The 12930-nt window shown below is 42.0% G+C and overlaps 1 protein-coding gene across 1 annotated transcript in view; it reads left to right on the top strand.

Annotated features, from left to right (window-relative positions):
* ARHGEF38 (Rho guanine nucleotide exchange factor 38) overlaps positions 1–12930 on the top strand; it is a 121518-nt gene that overhangs the window by 63000 nt on the left and 45588 nt on the right. The window contains exon 4 of the mRNA XM_055342357.1: positions 12213–12360. Within this exon, the coding sequence (XP_055198332.1) occupies positions 12213–12360 (148 nt within the window). The remainder of the gene's footprint in view (positions 1–12212; positions 12361–12930) is intronic.

Below are 12930 nucleotides of genomic sequence, written 5' to 3'. Positions count from 1 at the left end.
CAACACGGGGCTCAATCTTGCAGGGCTTGATCTCACAACCCTGAGATCATGACTTGAGCAGAAACCAAGACTCTGATGCTTAACTGACTGTACCACCCAGGCACTCTGAAGCAAATGACTTTCTAAATGACAAATGACATAGAGGCCCCAAGGCAGGAGATTATAGGAAATTCTTATAAAGACAGCATAGTCCTGTCTAATGTGACTGGAGCATAGCACCAAGGAGACCTCCATGACCCATACATGGTAGCCATATCAATCCAGAGTTCACTGGCAATTTCTATCACTGAATCTTTCACCAAAGCTCTTACATTTTACAGTATAACCTGATTTTTGGTGAGACATTTCCTTTTTTTTATTTTTATTTATTTATGATAGTCACAGAGAGAGAGAGAGAGAGAAGCAGAGACATAGGCAGAGGGAGAAGCAGTCTCCATGCACCAGGAGCCCGACGTGGGATTCGATCCCGGGTCTCCAGGATCGCGCCCTGGGCCAAAGGCAGGCGCCAAACCGCTGTGCCACCCAGGGATCCCTTGGTGAGACATTTCCAAACTCATGTTACCACAAAATGAAAAGCACAGGAGTCCCATTTCTCTGTCCTTAGATGGCACGAATGAGAGGTTGTGATTCATAGCTCTAGTGCCAAAGGGAAAATTTCCAGATACCCAGATAAACCAGGCAGAGGATTTTACTCAATAATAACATTAGGGTTTGGATGAAGTTCAAGTTTAAGCACAGAAGCATATGTTTGTAGATATGAGAGCTCTAGGGAATTGTCTGGACTATCATGCCAAGGTAGAAACTGGATTTTAAAGTCTTGACTTCAGCAGACTGTCTAAATATGACATGGGTTCTAAATCTTTAGAGGTGGGAGTATGAGATGTGGCTCTTGTTTCCCCTTAAACTGAAGATTACTCTGTAACGATTTAAGAAAATAGTGAGCAAAGACAAAACAGGTAAAATGGTAGTATAGGGTTTAGAGATTTACATCCTGGCTCATCTGATTACAAGATATTTAATATTAGGCAAGTTACAAAATCTCATTGAACTTTGGTTTCTCATGTAGAAATTTGAGGTAATAATACCCACCGCACAGAGTATTTGTGAAGATTAAGCAAAATCACGTATAAATAATGATGGCCCAGGGCCTATTCTTAATAAATATTCAGTGTATGAGATTACTAATTTGTTATCCTGAGAATATCAAATTTACCTATCTATTTACAAAACTAGATCTCTTATGTATGTAACCGTTGAATAAAATGTGATTTTTCCCCCAGAGGTCTTGATCATGTTTTTCAAATAATCAGATTCACTGGATCTGTGTAGTTTCTAGATGCTCCCAATATCTATGCATCTTGATGGTTCATAGATATAATAAGGTAACATGCTTTCTTCTATAAAGCATAATTTAACATATCAAGTATCATTTCCACATTTGATATATGAGCAGCAATGAACAGCAATGAAGCAGACACTTTCCAAAGATGGCCCTCAATGGCCCTCCTGATATTCACGCTGCCATGCAGCCTAGTGCCATATTGACCCTGGACTGGCCCTAAGACCCACTAATTCATGCAATGCAGTGGAAGTGATGGTGTGTCAGTGACTGGGGGCATAAGACTTAAAGCTTGGCAGTTTCTACTTTTGTGATTTGAGGAACTAGCCATTTAAGAAGTCCAGCTGCCCTGCTGGAAATGCCACATGAAGAGGTCACATGGAAAAAGATTAGACCTGAGACTGTGTAAAGTGAGAAAGTGCCCCAGCTGTCCCAGCATCCCAGCGGAGGCCAATCTTCCTGCTGTCCCTGACAAGGCACCAGATGTATGAATGAGCTGTCTCGGAACGTCCAGTCAGTTCAGCCCTGGGATGACCGCAGCCTCAGCAGGCATCAAGGAGAGTAGAAGAACCACATGGTTGCTTCCAGCCAACCCACACAATTATGAGAGAAAAATCAAAATGGTTGTTATTTTAAGGTACTGAGTTTTGAGGTGGTCAGTCACACAGACAGATAACCCAAACGGAGCTCGCATTCTCTTATATACATTTGCAACAATGCTATAATGTTTCAAAGCATTAAAAAAAAAGAGCTATGAGTATGTTTGAGTCTACCTTATGGGCCTACCTCCTGCACACTATACTGAGAACCAGAGCTGAAGGGAGCTTGTGGTAAAGGAATTGCAATTTTTCATGTGCCTTTTCCTGAGGGTGAGTTTATCCTTTGAGAGAAAGACAATTTAGAGCTTTCTGTTCTTTGAAGATGTAGTGGGTGATGCACTGCTGTTCTACGGCAGTACTTTGTTCTCCTAAAGCACTGTCTCTTGTATGTCCCTGAAGCAGGAATCTGTGCCTTTAGCAGTGATTTTTGTGAGAAGAGCATTAGTCACTGATAATTCATGTCATGTTGCCATGTGGGAGACGCCATAGAGTAGCTCACCGGAATAATTTTCCTACCGTGTGTGTGTGTGTGTGTGTGTGTGTGTGTGTGTGTTGTACTTAGGACACAAGTAGGCTCAACGTGATGAACTCTGGCCAGCTGGGACAGGTTGAGAGCATCCCAGATCTGCAGCCTGGAATATGTGAGGCCAGTAGGGGTAAGACCCTGATGCAGCAGCTGAAAGGTCAGGGCACTTTATCCTACATGTTAGCACAAACAGAAAAGCTATCAGCTTCAGGGAAGATGACAGGAAAAAAGGTTTTTGTGTTTTTTTTCGGGGTCCAGCATAGGCAAATCCATACAGGAGAGGAAGAATCAGCAGGAGGCAGTGGACAGCAGGATACAGTGTGGGGTTGGGTTTACAATCTCCTGAGTGCTGTCAAGCTGGGTCCCAGGGTTACAGGGACTTATTTCTTGTAATGAAAATAAAGCCAGGATGGCTTAGTAACAAGTTCTATAGTTCTGTTCTCTGAGGAGAACGTGACATTACAGGATGCTATGCTGTGGAGCTGCTCACAGAAGTCAGCGGCTTAGCTGTGTAGGCAGAGCTGAATGGAGCTGTGAAAAATCAAATACTGTGCAGAACACATGTAGAAATAAAGTTCTCCAGCCTACAAATGTAAGAGTTCCATGAACCCCCGAACACTTTCCCAATACCCAGGGACTGAAAGTGAGAAGTGTACTTGCAGGCGTGCAAACCTCAAAGTTGCAAAGTAGCCCAGAAAGAGCATGGACCTTGGGGGGAGACGAATCTGGGCTTTCATTCTGGCTCTGTCACCACTAGCTCTGTGGCCGGGGCCGAGTCAATCAGACCAGTGAGGACTGTACTTGCCTACCTAGGACAGAAACCTCACCAAGAGGACTTAACCAAAAAGGGGTCTTTTTCTTCACATGACAAGAAATCCAGAATTCAGTAGTACAGAACTGGGGCAGCTGCTGACCAGATGCTCACAGTCTTTCCTTCCTAGGACTTGACTGTGTGGTGTTTGGCCTCCTGGCCTCACCATGGCTACTCCACTACTAAGCGTGGCTTCCTGCAGGCAGTAAAAGCAAAACTACCTCTTCCCAAAGCTTCTTGTCACTTGGAAGGAAGTCCCAGAGACTTCAACCTATATCTCATGATTTAATTTCCACACACACATTATTATCTCATTTCATACATGAACACATTCACACACAAATACACACTTGCCCACATCCTTGACCACCCCTAACTAGCAGAGAGTGGAGAAAGGTCAGTATTTTTAAGTGGATGCTTTGCTGGTCTAAATTTTGTTAATTGGAACAAGGAAGAATGGATAAGCAACTAGTAGTAGATGCCACATTTCATCTGTTCATATGTTTTTTAAAAATTTTATTTATTCATGGGAGACACACAGAGAGAGAACCAGAGACACAGGCAGAGAGAGAATCAGGCTCCTTGCGGGGAGCCCGATGCGGGACTCGATCCCAGGACTCCAGGATCACTACCTGAGCCGAAGGCAGATGCTCAACCACTGAGCCCCCCAGGCATCCCTCATCTCCAAGGCATTAGAGTCCAAGACATGGGAATACTCCCATTAGAATGTAAGCTCCCCGAGGAGAGGAATTCTTATCTGTTTTGTTACTGATGCTTCACCAGCATCTGGAACAGTGTCCTCAGTAGTGCTGAAAGAATGAAATGAATGCTGGAGATGATGAGGAGTGTCCAGTGCCCTGGCTGGCACACAGAAGGATCGCGGTGATCATTGTTGCTGGGGTTGTCACCAAGCCTGCCAATGGTTTGTCCTATGTCATCTTCAGAGGCTGGTAGGCAGTATAGAGCAACTAGCTGTAGCAGAGGTATGTACCTCAAGAGAAGTACATAGTAGGGTGAGAGAAATCGAGTCATGGGTTCGTTGGTTTAAGAACAGGGTCATAGGTGCTACCCACCTCAAGGAGGGAAAAGTTATAGCTCTTCCTAATCCAGCCAGTGGAAACCTTCTAGCTGTCAACTCTAGCTAGTGTTTTCCTAATGTGACACTTGTTATAAAAATCCCCACCTAAGGGCACCTGGGTGGCTCAATTGGTGAAGCGTCTGCCTTCGGCTCAGGTCATGATCTCAGGGTCCTGGAATTGAGCCCTGCATCGGCTCCCTGTTCAATGGGGAGTCTGCTTCTCCCTCTCCCTCTGCAGCTTCCCCTGCTTGTTCTCTTTCTCTCATATAAATAAATAAAATATTGTTTAAAAAACCCCACCTAGAGTTTATCTAGGAAATCAAAAAGGTTCAGGAAGAGATCATGAATTATCATCAAAATAAGGAATGGTATTCTAGAATGTTAGCATTGGAGCAATACTTAAAGAGCATCCAGTTGAACCACTTCACTGCGGGAGCCTGATTTGCCCCAACTGCCATCAAGAACTCTGGACACAGAAGGAGACCCTAACTCTTCCTTATCCAGGTCCTGCTAGGTACTTACCCAGTCCATCTCCAAGCCCACTGATGCCCCCCAGTCAATCCTGCCCTGCTGCCAGGTATCTCCAGCTGCCAGATATGCTGCGTGGGTGCTGCCCCAGTTGTCCTTTAATAGACCCGTCACAATGATCGCATTGTCCTCCCAGCACCTCCCCCCACTGGCCTGGGGACAAGACCCCACACCTCACTGTGGCTCCCTTTTGTTCTCTTTTTTTCTCCTCATGGTTTCGCTAGCCTCACTGGCCCCACTTCCTCACCTCCTCATCCCCTTCACACCATGCCTGTGCAGTTGCTGTTACCATGTCACCAGAGATCTCAGACTTGTCAAATCTCATTGCCAAATCCATTTTTCTGAACTTACCTTACTCTAGAGCTTTGGAAAATTTTTTACCAAAATATTCCTGATATCAGAAGAGAAATATGAGCCCCAGGGGACGTAGAGTTATTACCTGAAGCCACTGCCACAGACACAAAACAGCTTGGAAGTCTCATTTTATCTTAAGAACTCACAAAAATTTCCCATTCTACTCTTTTCTGTGAAAATGTTTTTTATTCCAAATGTATTCATAAAATCGATACTCCAGGGATTATTTGTTTTAATCTCATGGTTCCCCGCACCCCTTGGCACCTATATTCAGTGTGAATTCCATAACCCTAACCAGGGTCACTAGGGTATCCTCAGTTGTCAGTTTTATTCCCAGGCTAGGTAGAAACTAAATGAGACTAAAGGCCAAGCATAGTGATTTCTGTAGGCAGCATTTACTCTTCCCATCTTTTTCTTCCCACTTCGCCTCTTCACTTTCCCCTGTCCTGAAGAACAGAAGGGGGCTAGGAAAGGAAGGAAGGAAACACATCCATGATCTGGCATTTGGCTGACTAATCTACTGTCTCGTTCAGACCCAGCAGCTGGGCTTTCATCCAAGGAGGCTAAGCAAACTGGGGAGCTCTCCTTGAACCTCCTGGTGAAAGCTGCCAGCAAAGCTCTTTCATCTGGGAATGGCAGGTTTACTCAGTTGTGGGTATCCCTCATGGGAGTGACAGCCAGAGGCTCCTATCATTTTACCCAGATCTTGGACGCTCTTTCTAGAGAGTAGGTTCTATCTCCACCTTTATCCTCAAAGCCTTCATGCCCCCTTCTCTGTAGTGTGAATACTCTGTCTTGACAAACAAGTTTTTCTTAGAACTACAGAACTTGGGAGATATATCTTTGGTCATAGTTTATGCTTAAAACTTTAAAGTGCTCTTTAAACATCACTGTCGTTGGGTTTAGAGTTGAACTTATTACATATTTTTTCTTGGTAATACAAACAACTTTGTACTTTAAACTCTGTGTCTCGGTCATCTCAGGCTGCCATAACAAATAACCATAGACTTGGTGGTTTAAACAATAGACTTATTTCTCACTGTTCTGGAGGCTAGGAAGTCCAGATCAAGGTGGCTGATTCCTGGTGACAGCCCTCTTCCTAGTTTGCAAACAGCCACCCTCCCATTGCATCCCTCACAGGGTGGATAGAGAAAGCTCTGATGTTTCTTCCTCTTCAGGGCACTAATCCCATCATGACAGGTCCACACTCATGATCTAATCTAAACCTAATTATCTCCCAAAAGTCCCACCTCCAAATACCATCACACTGGGAGTTAAGGCTTCAGCATATGGATTTTAGAGGGAAATAAATATCCAGTCTGTAACACTGTTCATAAGTAACAATTTCTGTAACATTTCATACAATTTTTGAGTTAGATTTTATGGGTAGTAAAGAGGGTTGCATCAACTGCCATGAGTCCTCCCAAAATATTTACTTGTGGAAGAAGAAGAAACAGTGTGTTGATTAGAATTAAGTTCATCCAGGAGAAACAGCAAACAAACAAAACATTATTATCCTAAATACAAGATGCCCATTTTTTATTGTGTAATAGTCTAAATAGTCTAATTTTAGGTCTATATGGCAGTTCTGCTCCGCAAAGTCCTGTAGGCTACATACTTCTTCCAGGTCACACTTAGCCTTATCTTCACGTTCCAGGTAGCAGAACAAAGAAAAATATGGAGAAGAAGGGATAAATGATGAGCTACCTGCCTCTTAAAGTTCCCAGATGTTGTCACTGGACAACTTTTGCAGGCTTTAATTACACAGCCACCCCTATCGCAGGAAAGGCTAGGAAATGTAGTTTTTATCTTGCTGCAGACAAAAATGTTGTTGCTTCAAGGGGAGTATTGATACCTGGGGACAATGGCTCACTCTGTCATCCAATGACTTATTTTCCATATTTCTCACTATTTGGCCCTTGGCTTGGCTGACACCAATACTAGTTTTCCTCCCTTCTTTCTGACTGAATCTTCTCAAGCTCTTCTGCAGACTCTTTTTCCTCTAGGCTCCCCTCAATGTTAGCATGCCCCCAGCTTTTGGTCCTCAAGCCCTCTTCTCACTCTGTACTTTCCTGCATGATTGTATCAAAGTCATGGCTTCTGTTTCCTGAGTTTTACATACCTACACCTCTTCTTCAGATCTTTTTTTCTTAATCCCAGACTCCTACATCCAATTCCACAAAGAACATCTCCATTTAATATATTTTGGGTAACCCAAACTCAGTACATCTAAAATTAAACTCTCTGTCTTTCCACATAAGGTCTCCATATCTTATCATCATTGTCTATTCACATGAGTACTAAAAACCAAGATCATAGGATATGCTTGGAATGACCCTCTTCATCTTGCACATATGTCAATGTCCATTTTCTTGCCTTCTTCTCCATCCCCCCTGCTTTTTCTTCAGTGGTTATATGCCCAACATCTACTGGGCATTTGCCAGCTATGGATATATTATACATTTTAACTCATTTAGTCTACAAACAACCCTACTATTATTATAGCTCCATTTTACAGATCAGGAAATTAAAGAACAGAGAAGTCAAGTAACTTACCCAAGTGTTCACAGGAGTAAATAGTAAAATCAGGATTTGAAAACAGGCAGTTGGCTTTAGAGCACTCTACCTTAAGTGCCAGAACTTCCTGTATGAGCCCTCATTATTTATGTCTTGTATTACTATAGAAGCTTTTTAATTGGATTCTCTTTTCTAGTTCCACTAACTCCTTCCTCAAATCCTGTCTTTTGTAGGACTAATTCCCAGAGTAAACTTTCTAGAATACAGGCTAATCATGTCAGTCTGATGCTTAAAATCAATCATCAGTGCTTCTCCATCACCTGAGGCTAAAGTTCCAACTCCTTAATGACACACAACATCCTTCATGATTTGACCCCAGCCTACAAGTACAGCTTCTTCTGGAACTTTACCAGAAAAGCTGACCCCAGCCTACAAGTTCAGCTTCTTCTGGAACTGTCCAGCCATTCCAGACCACTTGTACTTTCTGAGCAGACCTTACTCTCTCAGTGTGGCTCTGTGCTTTGCATTCATTCATCACCCCTATTTCAAGGGCAGGCTGTTGCAGAAATCGCTAATAAATCCTCAATAGCAGAACAGATAATCCTTTGTGTTTTATACAAAGTATGGTAAATGGGAGTTTACTCTTACTGGCCTTCATAAGTTCATGGAGGGAAGTGTTGATTCTTTGTATCCGAGGTACCCACCAGAGTGCTTGGTGTGAAATAGTCACTCATTAAATTGTTGAGACAATGATGAAATAACTGCTTCATTCCTTTTTAAGATTTTCCTAAACAAAGCCTAGGACAAGAAGATCTCTTGAATATCACTGTTTTTGTACCCTGGTTTACTGCCTTGCAGGGGAAATTCACCTTGCAATGGGGTCAGAATAATAGAGAGGCCATATTGTTTGGTCTGGCACATCTTGGGGATGGATGTGAGGATCTGGAAGTAAAGAAGAGGTGGGCCGAGAAGGGAAACATAAATATATTTATGTTAGTGTTGGGAACAATTTGCAATACCTGAATAATGACACCAGGACATAAAACATGTTCAATATTTTGGGAAGTTGTTTGTGGAAGAGATAACTAAGGGGGAGAAGGTGCTTTTTCCCCCCTCTGCATGGTGATTGCTTTTGGGGAAAGCCAATGCAGAAATTCTTGGGTTGTAGAATTTTTTTTTTCAAGTACACGATAGTTATATTTATTTTATAGTGTTCTGGCGCTTTTGTGACAGGCAGCCAGAAGTGAAATTACCTTCACTGGTCTTGGCTCAATCCTTCCTCCACTCCTAATCATCCCTTCAAACCCACATCCATTAGACAGAACAGTTGTCCTTCACCACTAAAGAAATGCAGCCCAGAGTTATGTTACCGTGGAAACAGAATCACTTTTTTGCTGCAAGACACATCGCTTTATCTGCATTATTATGAAGCAGAATACATCGGTAGGGCTAGAAGGGGAATCAAATACTCTACCCACCAGTGTTGTACTTGGCCTTTGGGTGAATAAATGACTTTCAATTAGAGTGCTTAAATATCTTTTAACTTCAATAATTGTTATTAGAGCTCCAACAGAATTTTACTTGGAAAAAAGTAAAAAATTTGACTCTGCTGTTCAGAGAGAGCTATAAATTCTTTCAAACTGCACCACTTCTGTTAAAAATGTGTGTGTGTGTGATAGAGAGAATTTACAATTAATGGTTTCATTGTGTGTGAAATAAATGTGTTTGTCCCTTGTTTTTTGACTTTCTGACTTGATCCTATTGCAGATTTATGAAGTTGTCCTTCCCTCTTCCTTTGTTTGTCTCTAAACTGCTTTGTAGTGAGCACATATATTTACAATCCCATCTTCGGTTGGGCTGTGTGTATTCAGATCCTCTCTTCTTGACTTGCTGCTGAGCTTCTTCTGGGTCTGCCACTCACTCCTGCTTCTGGGTCATAATAGTCTCCCTCAGCCAAGACCCTTGCTCTCATTTGCCTGCCTGGTTCCATTACCAGGAGGCTCTCCTCATCTCATACCCAACCCTAAATTTAGTTATACTATCTTATTTTATTTTCTCTTCTTGTAACTGCTCTATTTCTTATTGTTTGTGTTGTGAACTGTCTTGAAGACCAAATCTGCAAGAATTACACTGGTAGAGGAATCAGTTCAGTAAAATTCCAAGAACAAAACAAAAATCCATCATCCCTTCAGTTTCAAAGTTGCTCATAGACATTGAGTTTCCTTACAAGTCTAAAGAAAACACTATTAAAAAACAAACAAGGGCAGCCTGGGTGGCTCAGTGTAGCACAGCCTTCAGCCCAGGGCGGGATCCTGGGGACCCGGGATCAAGTCCCGCATCAGGCTTCCTGCGTGGAGCCTGCTTCTCCCTCTGCCTGTGTCTCTGCCCCTCTCTCTCTCTCTGTTTCTCTCATGAATAAATAAATAAAATATTTAAAAAACAAACAGGACACATGTTCACATGCACACACATGCAATCTAACTAGAATCACAGAGAAATCTCATATAATGGGAAAGGAAGATGAGTCTCTTACTGGCTAGATATAAATGGGAACAGAATGTGATACATTAAAAGCACTAGTGTCTTAATTGTAGAGATAACAGGGTAGCATTAAGAGACAAGTGATACTTAATGAGCAGCTAGTCAGTTCCAGGTGTTTTTTACATGTACATTCCATTTAATTCTTAAATTCATCCTCAAGAGTGATGAGAATTGAGACTCAATTGCCACCCAAACCCTAGATAACAGTAATATCTGATTCTGTGTTCTTTCCAACAGTATCACTTTGTACGTGTGCAGCAAAGCTCTGACATGTGGAGGGCTAATAACACCTAAGTTAAACTGAGGAGAATATAGTCTCTGATCCTGGCATTGCCTCCCCTGGACAGGACTTTGGGAAAATCATTTATTTATTTCAAACTCTGATTTGTCCATCCTTATCTAATAGGGATAAATAACCTTTTATCTCCTCATACATACAGGGAATTAAGTGGTTAATGTGGGCAAAGCACCTTGAAAATACAAAGGGAATCCTATTTCTGTAGGAAGAATGACTGACTATTGTTACTATAATAGTAACAATATAATAGATGCAGATTGGTAGGTTCATGTAATTCACAATCAGTCCAGTCCCAAGTCATTGTCAATCCCAAATTTGTACTGTCTTTGAGAGCAGATCCCATCATGTATTTCTTCTGTGTCTCCCAAATCATCTTAACACAGTGCTGGGGTGTGCAGTGGATGCTTAATACACATTTTCACATAATGGAGTGAGTGATTAAATCCAACTATTGTTCAATATCTTCTTGAGTCATCAGTTACAGATGCAATTTTATCATAATATCAAAAAAAGATTTCTTAAATGCCTAGACATAATTAGCCCAAGTTGCTTTAAGAAGATACAGTCATAACCCTGGTTTATAGTACTATCCAATTGAGGGTTGTTTTTTTTTAAGATTTATTTATTTATTTTGGAGAGAGAGACAGAGAGAGAGGGTGAGAGAGAGCATGGGAAAGGGGCAGAGGGAAAGGGAGAGAGAATCTCAAGTAGACCTCGTGCTGAGTGTGGAGACCCACACATGGCGTGGTCCCATGACCCTGATATCAGGAACTGCATTAAAACCCAGAGTTGGATGCCTAACCGACTGTGCCATCCAGGTGCCCCTATTCAATTGAGTTTTAACAGGAATAATGGCCAATACTTTCTATTATGACATATAAGGAAATATTTTATTTCCCTAAACTCCATTGCTTGCATTTCAGAGAATCTTGGGAAATGTCAGTGGAATAAATAGCAAAAAATAATTTACTTAGAACTGAAATTTCACCTCTCATAAATTAACAATAACTGCTCCATTTTGAGCATTTACTGTGTATGTACTGTACACACACTATCCCTTTAGTCTTTATAATGACCCTATGAAATTGGATCTATTATTGTCCCCATTTTATAGACAACGAAACAGATTCAGAGTAGAAATAACTTGTCTAAGTCATAACCTGTCCAAGTCTGTAGCACAGCCTGATCCAAACCCACCCAAGGCTGAGTCTAAAGTGTTGCCCTTAACCAGGATCTTGCACACCAGCCAAGCACGTAGAAAGCCAGCTTTCTTTTGCTGCCTATCTTTGTCAAGTTCTTTATCCTTCATTTTCTACAAGAAAGGAAGGAAGAGAAGAAAAAAAGGAGGGAGGGAAGAATGAGGGAGAAAAGATGAAGGGAAGGGAAGGGAAGGGAAGGGAAGGGAAGGGAAGGGAAGGGAAGGAAAGGGGAGGGGACAGAAAGGGAAGGGAAGGGAAGGGAAGGGAAGGGAAGGGAAGGGAAGGGAACCCCTCCTAAGTAACCCAGGGAGAAAGTGGGACCTATCCAACTTAACACTGATCAACACTGTCAAAGAATAAACATATGGAGTGGCTGCTTGGTCTGATTTGATGTCATTTTGCCTTTGTTTTGCATTTATCAGGAGAAGTATTCTTGCAGATTAAAGGACCACTGGAAGATACTTATAAAATCTACTGCTACCACCATGATGAGGCACACAGTGTACTGGAATCCTATGAAAAGGAAGAAGAGCTGAAGCAACATTTGAGCCACTGTATCCAGTCCTTAAAGTAAGGTCTTTTCAAATGATGATTTCCATGCCTAGCAGGGAACATTTTAACTGGGTGTAGATGAAAGTTCTCACATAAATCCTAGATTTGATGAGGCTTGCTGGGAGCTCTACTTTGTGTTCTCTTTATGAAAAGCTGACATGCCAGAAACCCTGATTGACTTTTTCCTCCCCCCCTGTGAGCATGACTAAAAATAACATAGGAGATGATTCGGGGCTCTGTAAAGATGGAAAAATGCAATATCAAAAAAATGAAATGTGGAAGAAAAGGCCCTTCTTAAAGCTGTTGTTAGCCGCCTGCCCCCACATGAGACAGCAGTGGAGCATGTGGACTAATAAAGTTAGTGGAATGTCCTGTGACTCTCTGAATGGCTCTCACCTTCCCCCGGATTAAAGAGGGGATATGGGTGAGGAAAGGTCAGACCCTGTTAAAGTTAGTTTCGGGAGAATTAGTCATGCCTTCCTTCCTCATCTCTAAAGTCTTGGCACTACATAATATATGTTGTTTTTAACCTGGAAGAAATGATTCACTATAAAAATCTGAAAAACATAAGGAAGCACAAATAAGATA

This window comes from Nyctereutes procyonoides, unplaced genomic scaffold (assembly GCF_905146905.1).
Source record: "Nyctereutes procyonoides isolate TBG_1078 unplaced genomic scaffold, NYPRO_anot_genome, whole genome shotgun sequence".
Taxonomy (NCBI): Eukaryota; Metazoa; Chordata; class Mammalia; order Carnivora; family Canidae; genus Nyctereutes; species Nyctereutes procyonoides.
Note: the sequence above shows the minus strand (reverse complement) of the source record. Positions and strands in the feature narration are given on the sequence as shown.